Consider the following 27,443-nt stretch of genomic DNA (forward strand, 5'->3'; position numbering starts at 1 on the left):
CAGTGTGTAAAGACCTTGTCCCCAAAGCCTGGTGACAGGAATTCAAGTCCAAGTTCAAGCTCCTTCTACCTGGTAGAAAGAAAAAAAAACCTCACAAGTTGTCTTCTGATGGCCACACAGATTCTGTGGTATATGTGCACATGTGTAGAGCAAGCCCCACACCCACCTCCACCTCCTCCTATATTCCCACCATACACTGAAGAAATAAAGCAATGAAAAATAAACAACCCCCTGCACAAGGCTGTTCTTGTGCGAACTGGTGCTCTTTGCCCTTGTTTGAATTCAGGCTACGAAATGCAGCCAGAACCTTGACCAGGGATGGTGTGCTTCCCAGGGAAAGAGCTGCTCTCTGGCCCCTGAGTTCCCTACCCACCACTTACATGCTCATCAGATGGGTATTGATTCTGATGAAAGGTGAGGATCCTCAGAGGTGGTGAAAATAGCTGATGTCCTAATGAGGACATGGTAGACAAGGGAAGGGAATGCAGGGCATGAGGGCAATTTGCTCTCAAATATTAATCTGAAGTTCAAAAAATAAGGTCCCATCACAGTGCCCCAGAGAGGATGGAGTAATCTCCCTGCCTGGGATGCAGAGTAGATCTGGGTATGTGTAGCATTCATCACCAGGGAGATGATGCAGGCACTGACTAAGTGAGAACCCCAGAAGATTCGCTATAAAAAGACTTTGTCTCCTTCCAACCTCACTGAAGAGATGGTGGCACCAGGTAAGTGCAAACATGGAGAGCGAGGCTCTAAGAATGCTCAGCTTCACACCCCAGCCTTCCGTGGTTCTCATGGCACTTGTTCAAGCCCTCTATGGGGGGCTCAGGATCAGCAGACTTTCTCAAAGGCCAATCAAGCGGGCCCCGTGTAAGTGTGAGAGGTTGCTCATCTTCCTCGAGTCACAATACAGACAAGGGCAGGCTGGTTATACATCCACAGAGTAGTGCTTAGAAATCATTACACTAACCTAAAACTCCTCACATCACCAAGGGGACCTCTTGACTCAAGCAACAACACAGGACCCGTGGCAGGTCCGAAACTCCAGTCACAACAATCTGGGCTTGAGAGCCAAGAAACCTAACTCATGCCAGGCCAAGGACTCCTTCCTATAGGTGGAACAGCTGGTCTTAAGGAGAGCTAAGTTTGGTAGGACCGGATGTGTGACTTGATGAGGCAGAAACTGGATGGTTGATTATGTAGTTGCTACTTGTCCTACTTGTGGGTATTTTGAGGACAGTACTGTATCTTTGGGTGCACTGGTCAGTAGCAAGTCCCTCAGTCCTGGGGAAGAGGGATTTCAGGACAACTTTGAGTTTGGAGTTGGGAGAAGTACACCGGTTCCTGGTATCTTGCTGTTGGTTGTCCTAGCATAGCTGCACTAGAAAACAATAGCATCAATAAGCAGGATTGTTAGATGGACAGGAAACTGCCTGAGCTAGAAGTACAGGAAGATGTCATTGTCGCCCTGGCTAAGGTCTGAAAAATTGTGATAGTTTGAATTTTGGCTCTAACACAACACGGGAGAAACTGAAATGTTGGAAGATGGGCTTAGAGGAGGAGAGAAGATGGGACTATGGGATGATGCCAAGAGATGTAGAAGTGGTAGTATGGTGGCTTGTGTGTCTCTCTAAAGTGTCAGGTGTCCCTGAAATTGAACACTGTATCTGGTAGCAATGAGGATGCTGGCACGGAGGAAAGTCCTCAGTGTCATCAAGAGGACCCTGGAATCAGACGATGAAGCAGCCAATATTGGAAAGACACTCAATGGCAGCATCACAGAGGAAATGAGAATGGGACAAAGGGCCAGGTGATGGCACTGTTGAAGGTAGGGGACTGTATGTGGCTGGTGGAGGGCAAGAGTCAGTGGACCCAGAAAAGAAAGACTGGATGAAGGGTCTGCAGATAAAGAAATAGCTTATAGAGTAGGGAGTGTGGGATTGAGATTGCAAGAATTTGTTTTTCAAATGAGGAGGGACATATGTCTCATTTGAATACATGGAAAAGAAGACACAGTAGCTGAAGTTCATGCATCTGCCTAGAGAAAAGCTGGCACCAAGTGTGTAGCTTATATCTAGTAAGCCAGGCCTTCATCTCATGTGCTGGGGGTGTATAGAGGTTTCCTTTCCAGAAATTGGAGCAGACCCTTCTTCGGGTCCCTGGAGAAGAGTTGATGGGATCACACACAAGGAAAGTAGTCTCATTCACACATAGAACTGACAAGATTCCACATCTGACCCTGAGATTGCTTATTGTAGTGTCTGGTCAAGATGTGGATTACAGACTGTTGGCTGAGCCAGGTATTGCTTAATGACTTGCAAATACCAAGCTCAGACAGTAACCTAGCCACAAATGCCAGTTCTCTATATATGGGATGTCTGAGGAGACACAAAATCTAAGGTATTAGGTTAATAAGCCCTGGTGTCTCCTATAGTGTTGATAGATGCTAGAAGTGGCCTGTGAAGAAGTACACCCGGGTAGGTGATGTCATTGGCGTCCGAGTTCTCGAGAGATTGCCTTCACAAGAGTTTCTCATAATCAATGCCCTTGAGTTTTCGACAGCACTGAGTTCACAGCCATTCTCAGAAGTCTCTTTCACTTGATACTGAGAGCATTTCTGTGGAGCATGTCTACGGTTTTTGGCTTAACTCACAAGGAGATCAAGATCAAACTTCAGAAAGCTGGAGCCTTGCTTTCCCAAGGACGCATCTAATGGGTCTGTCCAGACTTGGTAAACAAAGACAAGTCTTTCCTTGCCTTAGGAGGAGGCAGAAGGGTGCAAGAAAGGTGCAGAGGACATGGGAGAGCAGTGGGTTGGGGGTGGGGCAGAATCCCATCGTAGGGGCCTACTCTGAGAGCTGTATGGTGGAGATGTAACAGGGAAGCAGTAGAGAGACGGGTTGGGGGAGGCAGGAAGGTAGGACCCAGGCTGCTGGATGTATTCAGGCTTGTGATGGAAAGGCCCTGGGGGTACCTACATTCTCATGCTCTGTCCCTGGACTAGAACTGAATGACAGGGCCAGCCACTCTAGGATTTATTTTTCCTTAGGGAACCTGTATTCCCACTTAAGATTCAATGCAAAAGCATGGGCCAGACAGGAAGTCCCCCAAATTAGAAATTATCTTTTCTTGCCTTTCTACCACTGATGTGCCCAGTAGGGTGTGGGATGGGAGGGGGTGTTTGGGTAGATTCAGAAAGGGGTTGCATTGTGTATAGAGAATTTTAAAGCAGCCATACTGCCATACCGCTGGCTTAAGATGCTTCTCAGTAGCACCACACACAGCCAGTTTCAAACAACTGCAATGATAAAGTATCCCACTGCCCTCTTCTACCACCATTACCATCTCCCTGATCCCAAAGCTGGAGTGAAAACCTGGCCTGTAGCCTACTCTTAGTAGAAAGTCACTAAGGACAACCTTCTCTAACTCCACCCATCCTAAGTCCACTCTACCCACTACCACTCAGTAGCAAAACAGGAAAAGATGGGTATATGTGTGAAATTCCACCCTGGGGAGCATCCTCAGTAGCACTGATTACTGCTCAGGCCCTGTCTTCCTGTCTAAGACTCACTTGGCTCATGTTTCTCCAATAGGCGAATGGCAGGCTGGGGGGGGGGGGTCCAGGTACCTTTGGCTGCATCCTTGATATGGTGTTTTCTTTTTCCTGAGTCCACTCTTGACAGATGTCTAGTCTGGATCGCAGAAGAGTATTCTGTGTTCTCAGAATTATTTCATGCTCTGTCTCTGTCTGTCTGTCTGTCTGTCTCTGTGTGTGTGTGTGTGTGTGTGTGTGTGTGTGTGTGTGTATCTCTGTCTATCTGTTATCTGTCTCTGTGTTCTCTCTCTGTGTTTGTTTCATTGGGAAGGTGCGTTATATGTGTGCCCAGGGTTCCTGTGGGTGTCAGAAGACAACTTGTGGAAGTCCATTCTTTCCTTCCATCATGTTGGTTCAGTAGACTTAACTCGGGTCTTCAAGCTTTGGAGCAAGTGCCTTTGGGGCCTGAGCCACCTTGCTGGCCTTGCCCTCCATCTCTTATAACCTTTTGTGGCTGTAGAGGGTAACTGTAACTGATTTTTCTACACTGAAGGTTTTGCCATGTATTATGTCCCAAAGCAAGCCTTTTATGTTTCTCCCAAAACACCCCACTAGGGTCCCCCACATCTCCAGGCTGTCTATTGAGCTGTTCTAGATCATTCTTCACAGTGTTGAAGCACAGTCAAATTATGTGTGCTCACAAAGAAATATGCAGCCTAATTGGAGAATTTGTTCTTAGATGCCTATGAAACCTTAGACACAGCCAGTATCGAAGGATTATAAAATAATAACGGAAATGTGGATGTCTTGCAGAAATCTCTTTCCGAGTGTGGATGTGTGGAGGTGGCCTGGAGATTATCCCCTGCAGCCGGGTGGGGCATGTCTTCAGGAAAAAGCATCCTTACGTTTTCCCTGATGGAAACGCCAACACTTATATAAAGTAAGTGCATGCCATTGTCCAATGTCTGTGGATAGCAGCAAGGAAATGATGGAAATGGTGGCAATGGGTTTGCAACAGACTATGGTACTCTGCAAGGTAGTCTGAGTGGCTGGGATGATGCATGAGTTGCATGCCTGTAGCCTGGACTTGGCCTGGTCAATGGGCATTAAAGCCAAAACTTCCTTAGGCTATCCCTGAGATTTGAGACCTACCAACCCACCCACACCTAACCCCCTAGAGCCTCAGTAATTAAAGTGACTGGTCAAGTCCATCCTGAAGGGCTTTGCCTCTAGATATTTGCAAAGGGAGATAGTAAGTGGTGGTTAGAAACAGCTGGATAACTCAGCAAAAGTCCCTGGGGAGAATCAAGAGATGGAAACTCTGCAGAGTCCAGCCTTGTGCCTGCTCAAGGCTGGTGGGTACAGCATTATGCTTGCTCTTGGGCCTCCTGACAGACTAGAAAAATCCACATGGGGTACACATGATAATCCAGCTCCAGGGCTTCTAATCTCATTCAGGGCCTCTCTGCCATAGATACAGAAGTAAGTGACCCCAGGGTCCCCCTTGCCTGTCTCTTTGTCTCCCTCTCCTTCATACATCTTCTGAACATTTTGCTTCTTTTAGATTTCTCTTGTCAAAATATTCATGCGTGCCTATTTATCTTAAAATTTTTAGAAATTATTTGCATATGTGGGAGGGGATGGATTCTTGTGAATACAGTTGCCCATAGTGGCCAGAAGAGCGCATTGAATCCCCTGGAGCTGAAGTTACAAGCAGCTGTAGGCCACCTAATGTGGCTGCCAAGAACCAATTGAATTTGAGCCCTCTGCAGGAGCAGTACCCACTTAACTGCTGAGCCATCTCTCTAGTCCCTGAGTGTCTTCATATTTTTCTTAACTTATGTTTCTTATTTTCATCCTCTTGTTTTTTGTCATCAATAGCTTCCCTCATCCATCCAATTCTCTTTTCCTTTTGTCCTGCTGTTTGATCCATTGTGTTAGGATGGGATGCTTCACATCCTTTGATATCTATCTATCTATCTATCTATCTATCTATCTATCTATCTATCTATCTATCTATCTAATTGTATTCTTTCTTGATTTATCACACATGTATCCATGTGTATATCATATCCTGACATTGCTGGCTCAGAGGAAGCATGAGTCTGAACAGTGGTCAAATTCTGCATCTTACAAAGCATGGTACATAAGGAGAAAATGGGTAGCAGGGGAGGGGGGAAGGCAGCAGGCTAGGTAGCATCAGGGAACCTCAGATTTTTTTTTAATTCTAATGGTAAGCCAGGGACATATGGCATAGCATTATAGTGTGGCTGTGCAGGAGCAGAGACCTCCAAGTGAGAGCTAGCAGGATACTGGAACGTTAGATGTTTGCCCTTTTTGAACTTGGACTTTCACCAGTGAGTATCCATGAATGCCAATGGTTGCCCACTCTGCTTAGAGAAATGAGGCACATAGTTTGCAAAAGAGCTTCTAGCTTGCAGATAGTGAAGCCACTTGCAGAAGCCAGCCAGGTGGCCTTAACTGCTTCCACTACCCCCAAGCCCCACTAACCTGTGATTATCTGTCCTTTCAGATCCTATCTCAGAAGGGGTCAAATGTCTGTGCTCTAAAGTAGACCTAAAAGTTAGATCCCCAAGTTCACTTTTGTCAGGTGCTCGAGCTGCCCAGGTCACCAGCCCTCACTCTTCTAATCTCTTTCTTTTAACTCTGGGGATCTTCCTGAGACCCCCTGACTGTTGAATGATCATAATTATCCCACTCCCCCTGCCCCTCTCTCTTTTACTGTTACCTTTTGGGTCAAACTCAAGCTGATGTCTGATGAAAAGCCTAGCATACCGGTGAAGTACCGAAAGATATGGCTTGATCGCTAATTCGTTACACATAACCATTGCTTGGCCTGTGTATGCACTGACCTTACTCTTGGGGAGCTGAGACCTCAGCACGTCCACTGTGGGAAAGTAAAGGAAGGCCCATCAACCAAGCAGACCAAAGATCAGCTGGTCCTCACAAGTCCCACCTGTGTACTCAGATTTTTTTCCTATCTATACCTTTTGTGGAAAAGTTATTGATACTACTAAAGTTCTATCTCTTTGGGGTATCTTTGGAGACGGGAGAGAGAGTTCCTCATGTTCTGGTGTTCTGGAAACAGTTATGTGAGCATCTCTGTCCTGTGGCTGCTGCCTGGGTGCTGTTTCCAACTTTGCCTTTTTGTGTGCATTTTCAACTGCGAATGCTTACAGGTGATTCCCAAACAAGCCCCCTTTTGTGACTCCTTATCTCCCCAGGAACACCAAGAGGACAGCTGAAGTATGGATGGATGAATACAAGCAGTACTACTATGCAGCCCGGCCTTTTGCCCTGGAGAGACCCTTTGGGAAGTAAGTGTGCATTGGTGGAGGAGTGGGGAGAAGAGGAGTATCTGCTCATAGGCCCATTGCTGTGGCTACCTCCAGAGCCTCTAAGCTCTTCCAGGCCTAGAGCTATGACTGTTCTGATTTCAGATCCCTTTGTGCTTTACCCTGTTCTGGATATGCAGGGCTTTTTGCCAGCCCTCTTGTGACTCTGTGCTTTGATGACCACTTTAATTGAGGAAACTGACCATAGTCTTGCATGGTGGATGGATATTACCAGCTCTTTGCAGAAAGTTACCATGGGGGACAGGACCTTTCAGGTTGGACGTCTTTCCTTCACTTCTTAGTTCGCCCAAGCTTTAGCCCCACCCCTCCCTTGGAGGAGGAGTGCTCCTGGTGTCTTTCCAGCAATAGCCAAGCTTCAAGGGAGAAGACAGCAGCAGAAGAAATGTTTATTAAATGCTAGGTATCAGTCCATGCAGTATCTCTTTAATCTTGCCTAAGCTCTGAGAGATGCAATTACCTAGCCCTGCTTGACAGGCAAGGGGACTAAGGCTTAGGCAGAGGATACACAGATTACACCTGTAAGGAGGATGAAGGTTCATAACACACAGATTCCAAAACCATATAATGACCTTGCATTTCCCAGCCCCAAGCAGGCTGAAGTAAGGAAAACTTGCAATTTTTCTTAGTTATCATTTGTGTTTCTTGGTGTGTGTGTGTGGGGGGGAAGGTCACAACCATGATGTTTTATCCCACTAGTTTCACCACTCAGCACATAAGGCCATTGAGTAGATGGGCTTTTGAAGTCTAAACCTCTCTGGTTGAATCCATCCCTGCACTAGAGGATTAAATCTGCTTCACCCAAAGTAACTCCCACCCTGACATCACAGTTCCTAGACATGCTCCAGTTTTGTCACCCCACTTCTGAGGCATTGGATCTTGTCTACATCAGAACTTTGGCTCCAGTGACCATGTCCCATCAGCCTCATCATTCACCCACTGCCCTGACCACCTTAGATTTCTTCACTCTTAAAGACAGATCTTGGAAAGTTTGGTCCTCTGATCTTTAGCTCTGTTGTCTACCTGGTAACACCTTCTCCTTCTCTCTCTCTCTCTCTCTCTCTCTCTCTCTCTCTCTCTCTCTCTCTCTCTCACACACACACACACACACACACACACACACACATACCACATACACACAATACCTTCCTCTACACATGCACACACTCACACACACAAACACACACAATGCCTTCCTCTACACATACACACACACACACACACACACACACACACTATCTTCCTCTACACATATACCCACACCTGTGCACAGGGCAAGTTTAAATCTCTTTCTCCCCTGCACACAGGCTACTGGACAGTTTCATGAAATTTCACATGCCACCACCCATGATACTTCATGACCATGTTGTCAGTCACGTCACAGGATACCACCTAGCCCTGCACTCTTTCCTAACTGGCCCAAACCTGCCATGTCTATTAAACCTTCTTCACTCCCTCCCACCCCTTAGCCCACCACCTCCTTTCTCTTGCATGGATAGTACCTATTTTATGGATGAAATGGACAATATCGATTTCTCAAGACAAATCAACCCATTAGCCTACCACAACTGTACCATCCTTCTCCGTTGCTTTTTGTCTCTGTGGACAGGTACACTTCCTGTATCAGTAAACCAGGCCTTTTCCGGAAGCACCATTCATGCCTGCCTTCATTCATAAATCAACATTTATCACATTCCACAGTATGCATTCATCTCCTCCTGCCTGCTGGTGCAGGGCCTCTCAAACTTTAATGAGCACGCAGATCTCCCAGGGAGCGTGTTAAAACATGGAGTCTGATTCCTTTGCTCTGTGTTTCTAATAAGCTCCCACATGACACAGTGCTGCTGGTGGAGGATCCTAATCTGAGGAACACGTTTCCAAGGAGTGGTTCCCAAACTAACCCGCCTGTGGAATTACCTGAAGATCCTCAGAGCCCCTACTACCTGAGCTTATCCTCCTGAGGACTGGTTTTGCTTGGCTTTCAAATTAGTAGTGTCCAGCATGGCAGATGGAACTACGTGCCCATGTTCAGACACCTTCATTCTCCCCAACCTCGGTTCTCCTGTTCTGTATCTTTCCTTTCAATGTTTACACCTACTCCTTGACTTAAAAGGTAGGGGTAAAAGAAAATAAATACACAACTTTCCTTTAAGGTGGCATTGCTCACCAACTTGTATGCCTGTGTCCCACCTGCCAGCATCCAGCCTCATGAAGGAGTGGTCTCCCTTTGCTGCCTCCCCCAAGCCCTGCAGCTGTTCCCACAAGGCTTAGTCCAGACTGCTTAATCCTTTGCTCTCCCCTTATGCTGCCCTTCAGCATAATCTCCAACCTGCTTCCTTCTGCCATGCCTTTCTGGCCCTAGGCTTCCAATCTTCTTTTCTGTTGTTCCTAAGTCCTATCCTTTCCATCCCAATTCTCCATTGCTCTTCTTCTTCCCACTCCTGACAGGCTGACCTCTCTCAGAAGCCCTGTCGTAAGTCTTCTTTTTACTAGCATTCAGGTGGCCCTGAATTTGAGTCCCTACGTAGGAAGAAGGGAAATGCAGAGGAAGAAGGAGGAGAAGGAAGAAGAATTTGGGTAAAGTCATAGAGAAAGAAAAGGGAGAGAGTGAGGCTGGACAGGAGGCAAGGCTACTTTTATTGGCTGCCCAGAGAAGACAGGGAAGACATTCTCCCTGGCCAGGTTGCCACATCTATTTACAACTCTTTCTAACACGAGCATTTCCTCTGGGCTGCAGTTTACACCCAAGTATCAAATGGCCACTTCTACCTGGATGTATTCCCAGACACCTCTAGTGTAACAAGGCCTAGGCTAAACCCATTAAGTTTGTTCCTGAATCTGTCTCTCAACCCATATTTCCCACGCAGCCCGGTGAACAGTATTTCTTACACCATATTAGTCAAGTCACAAGTCTGGGTACCACCCTAGTTCCCCTTGCTTGCTTTGAGTGATAATTATGTTCTGCTGCTGCTGCCTCCCTCAGAACCCAGGTTCTCTTTAAACAGAATATCAAGCATGCTGAAAGTGTGGCCTCTTTGTCCCAGAGGAGCTGGGAGGCCTGGTAAGGAAGCATGTTTTGTGCTCTATAGAAGATAGAAGGCTGGGCATGTAGCTCAGCCATAGAGCAGTTGGCTAGCATTCAGGTGGCCCTGAATTTGAGTCCCTACGTAGGAAGAAGGGAAATGCAGAGGAAGAAGGAGGAGAAGGAAGAAGAATTTGGGTAAAGTCATAGAGAAAGAAAAGGGAGAGAGTGAGGCTGGACAGGAGGCAAGGCTACTTTTATTGGCTGCCCAGAGAAGACAAGGGTTGACTAGTACTTAGGTAGAGTGAAGATGAAAAGAAATGGAGGGTTGGCCACGCCCATTCCTACACATTTCACTGAAAGGAGAATAATGGCACCTGGGGTTGTACAATTATCTCCTTCCTGCCGCTGTCTCCACTTGCACTCCAAATGGCCCATTCTGGAAGCAATAGTAAGATTTCCTCGAAGCATCCCTGTGCTATACCCTACAGAAGCCCCACCAAGTCCACCCCAGTGCCCACGAGATCGAGTCAGCATCCTCCAGCAGTGCCTCATGTGGATCCTTGTGGACTCACTTCCCTCATTCACTCCCACTTCTCTTTGAAGGCCATGCAGCCAGTGTTGCTCCTGAAGGAAAATGTTTTTCACTTGATTGCAGCACTGATCTCTGCTTTCCAATCTCCCTGCCTCGCCCACCCTTTGGCTTCTCTAGACGACCACTCCTCCTTTCACATACTAGCATCAATAGCCATTGCTCTTGAGTACCGTGGACCCCTCAAGCATCAGTACATATCCAAGCTGTCATGATGACCTGTCTTCAGGGCCATATGGAATGTGGTACTTGAGTCACTATCTTGTACTACTATTCTGAAGCTTCAGTACCCCACGTTGAATATGATATCTATCACATAGAAATGTTCAGTAGGTATCTCATGAACAGATATGTGATGAGACACTAGCAGGATGCCCTAAGGCTGGGACAATATGGTCATCCAATCACAGAGAGACTGCGTAAGAGCAGACCAGCATTCCTGTACAACTGTCATTTTCGCAGGTTGACCTTTAATGAAGATTAAAATCACCCCCAATTCTATTTTCAAATAAAAGCACAAGCCTTCAGTGTTGTTAGTATGCCATCAAGAGATAAAGCTAAGGTGTTTTTATAGATCTGCCTGGAACTAGAGACATCTTTGCTAGGTTCATTTACTCAGCATCCCCTAGAGATGTGTGGGTATGGCATGTCTGGGGTCACTGCTGTAGATTCCTGCCTCTAACAACTGTGTTCCGTCTCTATGTCCCACCCTCCAACCTCATCATCCCAGCATTGAGAACAGACTGAACCTGAGGAAGAGTCTGCACTGCCAGACTTTCAAGTGGTACCTGGAGAATGTCTACCCAGAACTCAGGTACACCTACCTGCTGGAACCAAAGCCCGCTACAAGAAGAGACTTGGTCTTAGCTGGCCTGCTCTGAGAGAGGCATGACCTATGGCCGACTGGAGGAGAGGTTTTAAGTCTATGGTGGACTGAGAGAATCAATCACTCCTGCTTATCCCTTAAAACCAAAGGATAATTATGTTGAACCTGGTAAAACGGGAGACTGAGGTCAACTGTTGGAAGTAGCACCCTGGGTTATGCTAAGAGCATAGGATTGGTGACATAGACTCTATCCTAGAGATCCTTCTGCCATTGAGCTACTGAGAGTCTCTTGTTACATCACCCTAGCAGCATCCTTCCATCCTCTGGCCAGAGCCAACCTTTGTGACAGCTCCAGGGAAGATGGCTCTCTGCCCTCTCAAAATACACCCCTAACCCATCCAACAGTTAGTAGCACTAATGTCAAAAGCAGTGTGTTCTCATCTGTCCATATGGCTTTCCCACAGAATCCCGCCAGACTCCTCTATCCAGAAGGGCAATATCCGGCAGCGGCAGAAGTGCCTTGAGTCTCAAAAGCAGAAAAACCAAGAGACTCCGCACCTCAGGCTAAGCCCCTGTGCCAAGGTCAAAGGAGATGGAGCAAAATCTCAGGTAAAGTAACTGCCTACCTCAGAGAACAGAGATGTCAAGATTAGCTGTGGTCCCTGCTTCAGCATGACACCAGGAATCCAGAATGGAGCCAAAGGACCTGTGTTACTTGGCTTTTTCCCACTTAGTTACCAAATACCTGGAATTCCTCTGAAAGATGGCTTCCAAGTAGCATCTGCCCATAGGAACCAGTTCAATAATTTAACAGGAGCTCAAAGACTGGGAGCTGTCTCCTACAGTAAACATGGGCCAGGTCAGGCAAGGAAGATCACACTAACTGCAAATGTGACATGCAAAGAGAAAAAGAAGCCTACTACTAGACATTGAGACAATGTGTGTACCCAAACCATGTCTTGCAGCTGACTTCCAGGCAATTGTATCAGACTTGGTAAAACCACTTCTGTCCACTACTCTTTTCCTGGGCACCACCCTCCTGCTTCCCCTACATCTGAGGATTTTTGGGAGTGCTTTCCAAAGAAGCTTCCCCGTGCTTTGCTTGGTTTGTCAGCAGGAGTGTATCCTGTCCAAGCCCTGTGTATTGGCAATATTTTTCTCACTGAGGTTAGGCCTGCTGTTTTCAAGGTCACTGACAAAATCACCACCTGTCTCAACCTCCATAGCATTTGGCCAAGCACAGCCATCATGTGACTCCCCTCTTAGCCTTGTGATCCCACAGGATCTCTGCTTCTTTGTCCTCCTGTCTGAGTTCTTGCCTAGTGCCTCTCCCTATCTTTATGGTGTTTTCTGAGGTCTTCAGACCACCCTTCTTTTTTTCTATAAACTGTTTTTAGGAGATATTACTCATATTTTCAGCTTGGACCATCTCCTGTTTGTTGATTCACAAATTCTGTGTCTTCATGCATCATTTATTCAGTCGGCAGACTCTTGGTTAACTGCGAAGATGCACAGGGGCAAGGCTAGGCTGCAGGAGGACATGTGCAAGCAGCCTCTGTGATCTAATCTCAGTCCCCGAGCATTCTCACTGATACCGCAGAAATACAGAGATGCGACACGCAAGTCTTGTGTGAGCATTGGAAAGTTGTCCCAGAGGACTTGAAAATGGGCTATGTTTTGAGATAGAAGTAGGAACAGACAAGGTCAGGAAGGGGAAAGGGGGAGCCCGGGAAATACAACATATATTGAGACCTGGCAATGAGTATAAGGATAGGCTCTAGGGAAACTGAGGTCACAAGGTAGAATGAGAGTGCACCATAAATGTCAAGGTTGGGTAGAAGCAGGAGCTGAATTCTTATCTCTATCCTCCTGAGGAAGTTTTGTCCTCACTAGTGAGGTATCTGTTAGGTCCCAGGAGAATGCTCTAGGAACTGAAGGGCCACAGGTAAGAACTCCTCCTGGACTATTGCTCAAATACTGCGCAACTAAGTGAGTCAAACTCTCTGTGGTTTAACTCCACAAATGGCTGTGAGCACCCAGGCTACCTTGCATTGCACAAGTTCTCTGCACAGGTCACCCTTTGTCCTGGTGCCCCAGTTCCAAATCTCACTGGTGTCTTGGCTTGTCTTTCCCTTGTAGCCCACCATGTTCTCCCTAGACAAACTCTTGTCATGCCCCACACCTGCTTATTCTTGCTATATCTACATTCCCTAAGCCCATGTCTGTCGACTTTTGGAGCTAGATCATTCTTTTAAAATGTCCCTGGTGAGAACACTTGTGTTAGATCAGAGCCACAGCCCCTGGATGTTCCTCCTACCCTGTCTCCATCCAATGACCTCATCCTCACTTTGTGTGTGGTCTCTAAGCCATCAGCCAGCCTCTGCACAGCGGCCTTCAGTGCCTCTCTGTTGTTCACCACAAATATCCACACTCTTGAACCTGGCACTGAATTGAAAAGAGTTTTTCAGAAGCAGTCCCTGTTCCAACAAGGCAGAGGAAGTGGGGTGGGAGTTAGATTAGACTAGAAAGGAAAGGAAATGGAGGTGTCAATTTTACTTTAGGTGTGGCTGTCCAGCTGACAGCGGCACAGTTTGCTCAAGTGGTACTTTGTAAAAAGCATTGTGAGCAGGTGACACATCTTTCTGTGAGTCTGTGTGTGGGTGTGGCTCACGGGAATCCCAACAGTCAGAATATTGTCTGGGCCTTTCCCTGGGACAGGATGCTTTTGATCTATTCCCAGTAGAGAGGGGCTTTTCTAGAACTTGCCAAGTTTGGTTGCATAAGAAGGTGGGAGGGAAAGCCACTAACTCTCTGGGCCTCAGAGAGGGCCCTTTAATAGCCGGTCCTAAGAGAGATAGCAGGGTGTTTACTGGAGGAGAATGGCCCATCCCATTTCAGCTGACCTTCCTGCAGTAGGAGGAAGGCAAACAGAAGCATTTATTGGTGTCATGGGGGAAAGGCCTGTAGGTACACTGTCTCTTCTGGGACAGTGGTGACTACAGCTCAGCTTTGCTTTGAGATAATAGCTGTGTTTTGTGACTCTCAGATGCTATATCATCTAGATATAAAAAAGTTCAGTTAACCTCAGCCAACTGGACAGTAGCATCTTGGGTGCCATCTTACCTGCTGGAGAGACAAGGTGGGCTCATTCAGACTTAGACACAGCCCAGTTCTCCAAGGGTACATAGCCTAGCAACCGGACTGGGCTAAATTTTCAGAGACTCAGAAGGTAAGCCACATTACAGAAAAGAGCACAAGTATGCATGCCTGTTATATGTCCTTGTAGGACTAACATGTGATCTCCTCTTACTGGGGTCCTCTCCCCTCATTCCTTACAAATCTCCATTGTTATTGTCCTTCATCTCAACCCTTTATGCTTACATTAGATACTGGTGGGGTCCTTTGCCCTTAACACAGTCCTATCCCTTCCTATCTATGTCTTTACTACTTGTCTCTGCTCCTATTCTGTCCTGAAGGTGCATCTCTGCCCTTGGACCCATTTAGCCATTCTTCCTGCACCCGACCACTTCAGTCACTAAGGGCATAGCAAGGAGGTAACACAGAAGCCAGATGAAATAGGTGTTGTTCCTTCCCTTACCTACCCCACAGCTGATACCATTAAAGCTCCCACAGAGTAACTAGTGTCATGTACTAGTGGTGACTCCCAACTCTATCTAGCAGTTCTCTGGTGCTTATTCCAGCCATGACATTGTTTCAGAGCTTTGTTAGATGTTTAGTCCTAGGAGAAGACACCTGTCTATGACATTACCCCTTAAAGGTTTATAAATAATAAAACCATTAACCAGCTCCATCTTGACAGAAGAAAGATGGTGGCAGGGGCTGGGGGCGGGTAGGGTCTTCTTTACAGCCACTTTCCAGTGACAAATCCAAAAACAAAATTCATGCTTCTGTAATAGAGTCTGGAGTTAATTGAGAACAGTGTCCTCCCTAAGATTTATGGGAGTTTGGGCAAGAGTATGAATTGGGGGTCTCTGTTCCACAAATGTCACATAAAACTCCAGGGACACATAGCTATACTGGCTTCCCACTTGGGCCTGGCTTCTGTGTCTTTCCATTTCTGGCTCTGACCTACATGGTGAACTCTGAGCTTTCATATTCACTTCCCTCTGAAAGTCTACATTTGTATATCAGAGATACAGCCTGCCTTCAGAGGACAAACCTAGGCATTGCATTAACACAGGTCCTAAGGTCAGGTTGGAGCCATTGGGTGGGTTTCTAGGGTGCTGGGTCACAGCGAGTGGTACAAGAAGGGCCAGGTTCTGTCTTTAGCTGCCATTCACTCACCAGGTAGCTAAAACTCAGGCAATGGGATGGCCTCCTGCCTCTAACAATACTCGTTTGGTTTGGTTTGGTTTGGTTTGGTTTGGTTTGGTTTGGTTTGGTTTGGTTTGGTTTGGTTTGGTTGGCAGGGCTGGAGAACAAACCTTAGAGCCTTATGGATGCTAGCTAAATAAGCCCTCTCCAAGCATGCTCAATGCTTAGCATGGAGGTTATCCAGTCCTGTAGTGCTAATGATTATTCTTCCTCCACACCAGCCACATCCACCTCCCACACCCTGCCCCCTTTTCCTTCGTACTGCCTTGTCATCCTTTGGAGCGAAATGCTGGATTCAAGTGTTTCAAAGATGCTGGCAAACTGATGCCGTGGGGTAATGAAGAGGCATGCATACATCATGCATTCGAAAACCTTTGAAGCCCAAGAAGTCTCTAGACTGATACATTTCCTCTTAACTTCACTGAATTCCCTGGAAAAAATATCTGTGAAAGGTAGAAAGAAGACAGACGCGCCACTCTAGTTTCTATTCCAAATTAAAGTGAGGGAAACATAAGACAGTTTGAAGTGCATTCTTTTCCTGCCCAGACAGTGCTGAGGCCCCCGATTTGAAGAGCAGGAGGCAGCAGCTGGGAGCCCCAAGGGTGGATGTGATTGAAAATGCTCTGCAGATCAGCAGGCATAGGGACACCTCCAGGGTAGAGAGCTCAAATCTGCAGTGGAACAAGCAGCCAGGCAATTACCCCTTCTTCCTCAGAGTTCCTTGCACAGCCTAGGAATGGGGGCTCAAAAGCATCATGCCAACCTGTCTCTGGGCTAGTTTCCAAAGGAAAGTCTAAAGGGACATTCCTTCTTTATTTTCTTGCCTTGCTCTCACTCACTGGTGTCACCATAAGAGAGTAACTAAACCTTTGATAAAGAGAAGGCACTATTCTGAATATTCATGGATGTAGTGGCCCTCTTATTATAGCAGTGATTCTCAATCTGTGGGTCGCAACCCCTTTGGGGTTCAAATGACCCTTTCACAGGGGTTGCCTAAGACCATACTGCAAATCACATATTTACATTATGATTCATAACAGTAGAAAAGTACGGCTATGAAGTAGCAACAAAAATAATTTTATGGCTGGGGGTCATAAAGGGTCACAGCAATGGGACGGTTGAGACCCACTGTACTAGAATGGTTCTCTTCTTATCATACCTGAGCTTACAGAAGTAATTGACCAGGAGTTTACAAAGTTATGAAGCTAGTGGGCAGGGATCCCAGCTATTGTAGCTACTGGAGAGCCCAATCTGTGACAACAAAACAAAGTGGATGTGGGGCTTCAATCCTACATATAAGGCATCTTAGAAATGTAAGAGAAGACATGGTGGAAATAAAAGGGGTGACCTCACACATGAATCTAGTGAGGGTTCCAAAGAAAATGTAAATCTAGGAATATGCTAGGTGACCCTGTTGCCTCTGGACTGGGAATCATCTCCAGGGTTCAGCAGTGGTCTGCGCCTGTACAAGCAAGGGAGGCAGCGAGTCCAGCATGGCCTGTCAGCCATTTGAGCTTTTCTAACACCCAATGCTGACCCTATGGCTCAGCCCTTAGAGATCTTTGAACTCAGTTAGAGGTTATGTTGGACCTGGCTTATTTGTCCCAGGCATTTGTCTTCAATGACATATTTGTGGGCTAATGGGTTCTCCTATGGGGCCTACAAGGTTAGAGGGCACCTAGTGCCACTAATGTCCTCTGCTTGGGTCACATCTCATGTAACTTCAATGAAACCAGCAATGTTACTGTTATCTCAGTTGTTGAATATCTACATCACAGAAGACATTTAGAAACACAGAACTCACCATTACCAGCGAGTGACATTAGTTCCTGCTTGCTGACAAGGCAGTTACCTCCCTTTCCTTCGAGGGTCCGCTTGTCCCGCCCTCATCCAGCATCCCTTCACTTGAGGATACACCACTCTTGGAGCAAGTACACTAAGCCAGGGCCAGTTGGCTCTGGGCTCAGTACTTGTTTACTCTTTACAACAGCCCCTCAGGTGGGATGTCCTGCTTCCAGCCCCATTTGACAGATTGGATGAGCTAGGCACAAGGAAACTAGCCAGATATACATGAGTGATACCCAAGAGTTTAGGTGTAGGCCTACGGACTATCTCATGATAACCTTAGTATGACTGTCCTTAGGGCCGGGTCATTCTTTGTCATGGTGACCATCTGTGCCTTGTAGAAAGTTTAGCAGGGCCCCTGTCCCACTTTACCAAATGTCCATAGAACCTCATCTTAATAATCCAAAAATGTTTCCAGACATTGCCTGATAGTTCTCCAGTCGGGTAGGGAGTAGTCTCCTTGGTCTAGGTTGATGACTTCCTGTCTATCAGAGGATGGGGCCCTGGACCATTCCCAGATCAGCACCTCTGCCTGGCTTCATCTTCAGCCCCACCTCTTTGAGTTCTTATTGCATTGTAAGAAAATCTTTCCCCCATGAAATTCTTTCCCACATAAGTTTTCATCCAATTCAAAACAGTCAGTCCCAGGCCAGACTAGACCAAGTATCACTGTGGTCCCTTTGTATCCCAGCTTTCCCAGCTGTAGCCCTAGGACATTTGAGAGGGAAGGCTACTGTTCCTCACAGTCTTCTAGCTGGGGCAGGGAGCATGTCCTCTGTGTACGGCAGCCTGTTTCCCATTCTAACAAAGTAGCAAAGGAGTCCAAGGACCAGGGATAAGCAGCTCTCCTCAGCCTATTCCCACAGGGAAAGCCACTCACATCAGCCTCTAGAACAGTCTTGGATTATCTTCCTGTGGGTCTAGAGGGACATCTATCATGGACAGCACTTTTGAGAGCTTCTAAATGGAGCCATCAGTGGAGGGTCCTACTAACCTTAATGGAAGACAGATCTGTCTGAAGATTCATTCCGTTGTTTCTAGAGCTGGGAACTATACTCAGGAACTGCTTGCTAGGTAATCTACCACTTGCTAAGACCTTGCTTGCTAGGTAATCACTCTACCACTTAGCTGAGCCTCTAGCCCTTCCCTCAATGACTATCTTCTTAGGGTTCATTTCTGACTCAGGAGTCACTTACTAAACCATCACTTAATAAATCATCACCAGTTCTTCTGGGAAATGTGAGGGACAAGGAATGGGATACAGACCTTCCTGATCCCTGCTTCCCATTTCTCTTCTTTCGTCTTACATATGTGGCCAGAGATTAATTCTCTCTGGGAGATAAATTATCAGGAAAGCTCCAGAAACTGTACTTGTGTACTCTGTGTGTGTGTGTGTGTGTGTGTGTGTGTGTGTAAGAGCAGCAAGTACCACTTAACCACAGAGCCATCTCTCTAGCCTCCTAGTGGTGGCTGCCTCTTCACGTCTCTCTTGTGGAAATTTAAGAGTGACTTTCTCAGACCCTGACCCAGATGAGGCTGTGTGTAACCTTCTCTAGAGCCATTCCTGAATGTGAGGTCCCATATGTCAGGAGATCTTGTTCCTGTGCTTGCCTAGAAGTACCTTAGGGTGCTAAAACCAGAAGACTGACAAGATGTGTTTTTAGAAACTGTGGTGTGTTTCAAGTTGCTGTGTTTAATCCCTTAATGCTTTTAGCACAAACAATATAACACCGCGTATTGAGGTGATCATATGATAATGATGGGATTTATTTTTGAAATGTTAATGTGTGCCTCCCTGTGGGCTACAGAGCAGTAATTCATTTTGTTCCTATCACTGACTTAAGCCTTATTTTCAGGGGAGTGAGAAATCTAATAGATTTCAGGACAGTGGCCCTGTAGGCCCCCAAATAGCTCCCTGCAGCTCTGCCCTTGGGCCCAGCCCTTGAATCTTTTCCTCAAGGACAAATATTCTCAGCCCTAAATACAGATTGCCATTCTAGATCAACTGCCCAATGCCACGGACCAGTCTCAAGACCCTTTTGGACGTCATTCATGCCTGGCTTTGGCCTCTCAAATAGATTGTGTCACTACTGCATACATCTAGAGCCAAAGGGGACCATTTAGGGAATGACTGTACTCAAAGATATAGGCTAGAGTTAGGAAGAAAATGAAGCAGACAGTCTAGAAGTCAACACTACGTGTGTCCTGGGGTCTGGTGTGACATTCATGAGGCATGGTTCTACATTCATATTCTTATCTTAACTCCCATAGTGTGTGATGGCACACCAGGAGGATCAGAGCCTGAAGAGGACAATCCAGAGAGAATGGGGTCATCCCTAACATGACGGTTATGGTGGTATATGGTAGGGTACATGTTTGAGAGTATGAATACAGGGGACACTCCAGGGACACTTGGCCCTAGAGCTGGAAGTTATCTGTTCTCCATCAGCACAGGCCAAGAAGGAGCTCATGAATGGCCTGGTCCAAAAGCACAAGGCAACTTTGTGCACAGGGATGTGATAGAGAAAAGCTACAGCCCTTGGCGGAGTCCCCTCTGAAACCTCGCTAGGAGACTCTAATCATGAATCATCTTCACTGCATGATGAAGGAAAAGGAGAGTTATCACATCTTTCACAAACTGAGAGAAACCCTCTTTGTCATCTTGGCAGTAATTACACCCAACTTAAGAACTATAGAGTACTCGGGCTTGTTATCCTGCCATTCTGGAATGTAGGTGTCTTATAATGACCTCACAGAATGCCCATTTCCTGAGATCAGAACTCCGATTGGTAATCTAGTTTCTCCCCCTGCAGGAATTGAGGGGCCACATCTTTTGCTATGTTAGATTGTGCACATTCTCTTAAGTAATGTTGTTTTTCATAACTCTTTTTTCCCTCCTGACTCATCTTCCAACTCCCCCCTTGGGTGCTTCTTTCCTCTTTACCTTTCTATCTACCTCTTACCATAGCTTCCATGCTCTCAAGGCACTGACTTGAAATCCTTTCAAAGAAAAGGGGGGGGGGGCATTCTAAAGGCAGCTGGGGCAGAAGGTAGCTTGTCAGATAGCTGTTTGAAGTGTTAAATGGCAGGAACAGACTCCCATGGAGAGACATTGTCTACAAGCAGAAGATGGAGGCCTATAGCTCAGCTAGGGTATTACTCAGGCTGCTTCCCAGAATCAGAACTATTCTGCAACTTCCAGCATCCCCCTGCATGCCCATGGGTCAGGACCCAAAATGGGTGTGGGAACCCGAGACTTCATGACACTGTACACTCTTAGCCTTTGTCCTCTTAGTAGCATTCCTCCAGGGGATCTTCTCAATGATCATTAATTCTGGGAACCCATGATGCTTCTTATCCAGCTGTATGGGTCATCATGCATAGGCATGGTGGTACCACATGGATGGTGGTTTTCCCCACTTCTAAGTAAATCTTCCTGATCTCCTCAGGTGTGGGCCTTCACATACACCCAGCAGATCATCCAGGAAGAATTGTGCCTGTCTGTGGTCACCCTGTTTCCTGGTGCCCCGGTGGTTCTTGTTCTATGCAAGAATGGGGATGAAAGGCAGGTGAGTACTGGGCAGGCCCAGAGGGAAGAATGGGACTGGAAGTGTCCAACCTCCAAAATGTAACTGGGTAGGTGTAAGTCTTCTCTAGGAGGTATTGAAAGATGAAGAGTTAATAAGCAAGGAACCCTTCCAGTCAGAATCAGGGATAGGAGTCCCTCAACAGTGTTGGTAGTAATGGCTATGTTGGTTCCAATGATCAGTGAATTCCTGCAAGCCTATAGACTTTAGCTAATCTTACCAGGCCTGCTCACCTATGTGTTGCTATCACTACTTCTTATCAGTTGTGTCCCAATGCACACTGTTCCTCTAGCAGCGTGTACTAGGGATGTGCTCGGTTTCCTGCCCAGATAGGAGAGACTGGGGTTCAAGTCCCAAGTATAAGTGTGGCACATGGTGGATCACCATATCTTTTTTTTTATTCAATATATTCTTTATTTACATTTCAAATGATATCCCCTTCCCTGGATCCCCCTCCCTGAAAGTCCCATAAGCCCTCTTCTCTCCCCCTGTTCCCCAATCACCCCCTTCCCATTTCCCTGTCCTGGTATCCCCTACATTCCTAGGCAAGTGGATGGAACTGGAGAATGTCATCCTGAGTGAGGCAAACCAATCACAAAAGAACACACATGGTATTCACTCACTGATAGGATATTAGCCCAGAAGCTTGGAATACCCAAGAAACAATTCATATATCAAATGATTGCCCATGAAGAAGGAAGGAGAGGCCCTGCCCCTTGAAAGGCTCAGTGCACCGTATCTTCCAGAGATTTTCCCCCTCCCACTCTCCAAAGGAGGGATGCTATAACCCAAAAGAACCACTCAGGACAAGTATTTGTGACGGCCTTTATGAAGCACAGACATTAGTATCTAGTCAGAATATGTGCCCATCCCTCTATCTTTACCTCACATGAGAGAGTCAAAGGACACTCCAAGACCCATCTTTCTCTGGGCTCTTGGCACAGACGCATTTTGAAGAAGTCTGCTATTATCTTCAGTACCCTATATTTTTTTCTCTAACTTCTTCCTAAGGGAAGACAAAGACCATGGAGGGATATATATGTATGTATCCCTCCATGAGCTGAGTCTGAGGAAGCATAACCTGAGCTCCCCTCTGAATGAGGATGGGGCATCTTGTGGTAGAATAGATGAAGAAGACAGGAAGATGGAAACCTTGTGCTCTTATCCTGGGTTGCCACCTACAAGCTATATGATCTTAAAAAAGATACTTCAAGGGGCTGGCAGGATGGCTCAGTGGGTAAAAGTGCTTTCCATGTCTCATATATATATGAGACATTCTCTTATGTCTCAGTTCACATTTTCTAGCCTGTTTCTTGAAAAAGCTATTGCCTCCTCATGTGTTTTCCTATGAAACGTTGATTTAGCTTTTAATTTTTTAAAAATATCTCTTTTAAAGACTTGGACTGGAGAGGTGGCTTAGGGGATAAAGGTACTTGCAACCGGGCCTATCTACCTGAGTTTAATCCCTGGAAATACATGCAGTGGAAAAGAAAGCCAACTCTGACAAGTTGTGTTTTAGCCTACACACACATACACATAGGCACCCACACACACAAGCATACATGCTTACAACTACACAAATACAAATAAGTACATAAATATGAATTTAAAATGCAATGAAAAAATAAAACCCCAATGCATGTCAGAACAATTAGTAGCATTTTTCTTCCATTATGAGAACATGAAATCATGTCTCTGGCTGTCCACAGGTGGTGTCATCCATTCTGGTGATGCCTGAGTGCTTTATATCATCTTTAGAACCCATGGTCTTAGCCAGCAAAATGAGTGCTTCTCTCTCCCCTCTATCTCCTCAGCAATGGACCAAGACTGGTGCCCGCATTGAGCACATAGCATCTCACCTCTGTCTGGATACAGACATGTTCGGTGACAGCACAGAGGATGGCAAGGAGGTCGTTGTCAACCCTTGTGAGTCATCACTCATGAGCCAGCACTGGGACATTGTGAGCTCATGAAGACGCTGGGTGCATTCAGCTGTGGTATTCACCACACTTCTCTGGACCAAACCAAACTTGAACCCAGGCTGTGAACAGCTCATGACTACACCAGATGCCCTCGACTGGAGGTAGAGCAATGTGGCCCCCCAGGACAGGAGCAACTGTCTCAGGGAAGATGGAGGGAAAGGTCACAAAGCAGCAGGGCCCAGGACACCCTCTTGTGTGCAATACTATGAAGGTCCAGTCCTGACCAGGTTTTCTGATTGGGACCAGGAGATGGAGATCCGATGGGAAGTGTTTGTTGTACCCTTTCTTACAAAACAAGGCACGTTATGTTATGGAGCCTGGAAAGAAAAGCTGTCCTTGTCACTGTGCCAGGACTACATGGAGAGATGCAGGATAGAGATGGTTTTCAGAACAAATAAAGCTAACCTTGGGAGTTGTCTTCGATAACTCATGCTGCTTCTTCAGCTAGCTCAGCACCTAACCTGAGCTCCCCTCTGAATGAGGGTGGGGCATCTTGTGGTAGAATGGATAAAGAAGACAGGAAGATGGAAACCTTGTGCCCTTATCCTGGGTTGCCACCTACAAGCTATGTGATCTTAAAAAAGATACTTCAAGGGGCTGGCAGGATGGCTCAGTGGGTAAAAGTGTTTGCCACTGAGCCTGATGACCCGAGGTTGATCTCTCAAGCTGATGTGGTGGAGGGAGAGAACTGACTCTTACAACTTGTCCTGAGAGAGAGAGAGAGAGAGAGAGAGAGAGAGAGGCATGCAGGCCCACATTCATAGTACCACACACACAAAACAAGTAAAAAAAAGTTCTAATTTTTAAGACACTTTGGACCTGGGAAGATGCACATATTTTGCAAAGGGCTTGGCTAGCAAAGTTGAGTTTCAAACTCAAAACCCATATTAAAAAAAAAAAAAAGATAAGTATGGCAAACTCTTGTAATCCCAGAAGTAGAGGGGCAGAATGGGGTGAATCCCTAGGGCTTGTCAATTAGTCAGCCAGCCTAATCTACTTAACATGGTCTAGGCCATCGAGAGAAATTGTCTCAAAAAAAAAAAAAAAAAAAAAGATAGACAGTACTTGAGGAAAAGCATCCAACATTGGCTTTTAACCTCCATTTGCATGTGTACATATACAGGTACACGTGCTATACCTGCACACACTACACTTACAACACACATACACTTTACTTACATATGCACACACCTCACACACACACACACAATACACTTACCTACACACACAAGGCACTTCACTTATTTGGCCCACCACTTCTTATTATGTTACATCATGAGACCAGATGGCTGCTAGTAACTCTTAGCAGGCTCTGGGTTCCTGTGGAGATCCTGATCTGGTAGATCTCCCATGGAGTTCAATCTCCTTGGCCAATTCTGATGTCTCTGCTTGTTCAAAATATTGTCATAGAATATCTGTCCATAAAGACCCTTACAGCCTATAGCCCCTTAGCATAGGAATTTCCTACTAGAATACAAACCATTACCTGGTGTCTTCTGGGATTGGTTAGAGGAGCTATCCATTCTAAGTAATGAGGTCTTAAGAAACAAGCCATGTTATGTAAAGGTTTCTCACAGACACATGCCCATTTGCTGTTAGTAACTGTTAGCTGTTGCTGCATAAGAAATGACAACTTAAGCAACACACATTTATTGTCTCATAGTTGGTGTGGGTCAGGAGTCCATTAGCTGGAGTGGCAGTCGTGCTTAGTGGTGGGGTTGGCTCTGACTGTTTAAGTTCATTCTGCATGGGCCCCTCTCTCCCAGAGATATATATCAGATATAGCAGAGCACTTCCCAGAAAACTGGGAAAGTGGGGAGTGGGGAGATGGGATACCAGTGAGATGGACATCCTGTCCCTTTGCCACCAAATGGTTCAAGCCTTCTCCCATCATGTGTTACAGTGTTTGCTCCACTTGACAGAAGCAGTCAGCAGGTGTAGCCCCTACTCAAAGCGAGGTCAATTAAGAGTCAAGGACAAGGGGTGATCAGATCTATCTAAGCCCATCTTCCCCAGCGATTGTTGGATCCTAAGCAAGTATCTGTTCTCTTTGATCCTGGAGGTTATCAAGCTTCCATACAGTCTGCTACTGCAGAGTGCTGCAGCCTTGGAAACTTGAGGGTTGACATGCCGAGACCAGCATCTCTTCTGGCGGTTGTATTTCTGTATGCACTCGTAGCACCTGCTCTGTGTTAGGACTAAGCCCTCTTCTGAGCCAAAGAAGAGGAGATGAGAAATGAAATGAAGCTGATGAGAAGAAGCTATGCCTTAAGCTATGTGTTCACAAGGCTTAAAGCAGCACCTCAGAGAGGAAAGACAGAAGGAATGGTTAGCAGGAATCAGACCAGATTTCCGACGCTGGTGAAGCAGGCACTGTTCTAGGTCACTAAAGAAGCCTACCTTTCTCCTCTATTTTTGTGACTGTCTTTGAGTTCTCTGGTGGCAACAAAGTCTTTCTTGCTCTTTTTTTTATCCAATGGTACTGGGATAGATACACCAAGTACTCAGTAGACAATTTATAAGTAGGAGGTTGACAAATCATTCCTTGTTCACAATAAAATGAGTTTACTTATGTATGACTACTGCCATACAATTACAGAAAGCAGGGGGCGGGGCTTGCATCTCTGGCAAAGTCAGAGGACCTGAGGAGAGGAGCCTGGGTGACACACACGTACATTATGTCCCAGGGCCACTTTTCTTCTCTTGTTGTGGGAGGGAAAAAAAAAAAACATTACTAGCATTTAGCTTCCTCCTGACATTCCTCTAACCAGGGAGAAGACTTGGAATTGACGATGAAGAGTCACATTGAAGGGTGTGGAAAGTACCCTGCTAATGGAATACAGGTGGCTCTGGTGTGAACTGCATGCTGGGTATGTTCCTAAAGGCCCCAGTAGTGAAAAAATGGAGACAAGCCATTGTTGATGCAGATAGGAACCACTCCGACTCTGCAGGATAGCTAAAGTGCTCTCTGCTGTTCTCAGGCTGATGCAAAGAGAGAAAGAGTTGTGATTTAAAAGTAATCAGGGCTACAGTGGTGAATGTCTGTAAATGCAAAACAAGGCTGACATCTCAGAGATGGCCGTGGCCTACGAGTGCACAGCACAACAGGAATAGCCAGGCACTTGTGTGGATGTTATCACTAGATTTGGATACCAAACTCTAGTAGCCTGAAGTAACTCACTTGGTAGGCAATCCGGAGCTATGACTGAACATTTGTTTTTCTATGAGAACGGAGAAGGTCTCTTGAAGATCTTGAGGTCTCACATGATTCAGACGCCAAACAATGCTTAGAAAATCCCCTCCCTGGGGCTGTCTGACCCCTTGCCTGTTGTCAGGCAAGGAGTCAGTAGGAACCCTGTCCCTCATGGTCCCTTTTGCCTAATAGAAGATTATGGGCTTCTTTCAGAGTTTATTAATAGGATATGCATATTAAATAAAGATATATAGATGCTATATGTGACTGTGTATGTTTAATGCTGGACTTCCATACAAGTTCTACACCTGTACACCCAACCACCTACAGACTAAAGCCACATGGGAAAAATGCATCTCTATTGAGCATTATAGTTTTTACCTTTTTCATTATGTATGCCCTGAACCGTATAGTATAAAATACACTTTCACTTTCATATACCCTTTAAATTATACTAGATCTCTTAACTAGCACAGAGCTGGCTTAAAGTATAGAAGAGAATATGCAAAAGTTAGATGCAGTATGGAGTAGAGGACATGGCGCTGCAGGTAAGTATGTTTGCTGTGCAAGCATGAAGACCTGAGTTCAAATCCCCAGCACCTCAAAACCAACCAACCAACAAACAAACAAAAAACAGGCCGTCATGTACAACTTTGGGTCTGGGCTCTGGAGCTTCTGGCTAACAACATAGTCCAGATTTAGTGTAAGGCCCTTTCTTAGCAGAATAGGATACAGTGATACAACAGGACACCCAGTGCCCTTCTCTGGCCTCTGCACATGGACAGTGCAAAAAACCTTCACATACATGTGCATATGCATTACACACACACACACACATATATATATATATACACATGTGTGTATGTATATTATATATGTAAATATACATATATACATATATATGGATGTATAAACATGGTGCCATTTTATATGAGTAACTTTAGCATCCACAGAGTAGGCATCAATGGGAATGAAGAACCCACTTCCTGTTGAGAGACAACTATGTATTCTCATGAACCGAGCAAAAAGAGAAGCAGGTTCTTCAGACACTCTGGTGTCTCATTTAGAGTCAGGGTCAGAATACTATTGAATGAAAGGGGAGAGATGGGAGTGTTTAGGTAAATCTGGGCTCTGTAGAGATAGTGGAGCCTG

At 46.0% G+C, this 27,443-nt stretch overlaps 1 protein-coding gene across 2 annotated transcripts in view; it reads left to right on the plus strand.

The window, feature by feature from the left end:
• Galnt14 (polypeptide N-acetylgalactosaminyltransferase 14) overlaps nucleotides 1-26,508 on the plus strand; it is a 242,786-nt gene extending 216,278 nt beyond the window's left edge. The window contains exons 10-15 of one of the 2 annotated variants that reach the window (XM_052186302.1): nucleotides 4,349-4,475; nucleotides 6,781-6,873; nucleotides 11,254-11,337; nucleotides 11,814-11,958; nucleotides 20,979-21,098; nucleotides 22,931-26,508. In XM_052186302.1, the coding sequence (XP_052042262.1) occupies nucleotides 4,349-4,475; nucleotides 6,781-6,873; nucleotides 11,254-11,337; nucleotides 11,814-11,958; nucleotides 20,979-21,098; nucleotides 22,931-23,089 (728 nt within the window). In that variant the 3' untranslated portion in view covers nucleotides 23,090-26,508. The remainder of the gene's footprint in view (nucleotides 1-4,348; nucleotides 4,476-6,780; nucleotides 6,874-11,253; nucleotides 11,338-11,813; nucleotides 11,959-20,978; nucleotides 21,099-22,930) is intronic. The other variant, XM_052186303.1, reaches the window with a different exon arrangement.
• The last annotated feature ends 935 nt before the right edge of the window (nucleotides 26,509-27,443 follow it).

This window comes from Apodemus sylvaticus, chromosome 6, assembly GCF_947179515.1.
Source record: "Apodemus sylvaticus chromosome 6, mApoSyl1.1, whole genome shotgun sequence".
In the NCBI taxonomy this organism is placed as follows: domain Eukaryota; kingdom Metazoa; phylum Chordata; class Mammalia; order Rodentia; family Muridae; genus Apodemus; species Apodemus sylvaticus.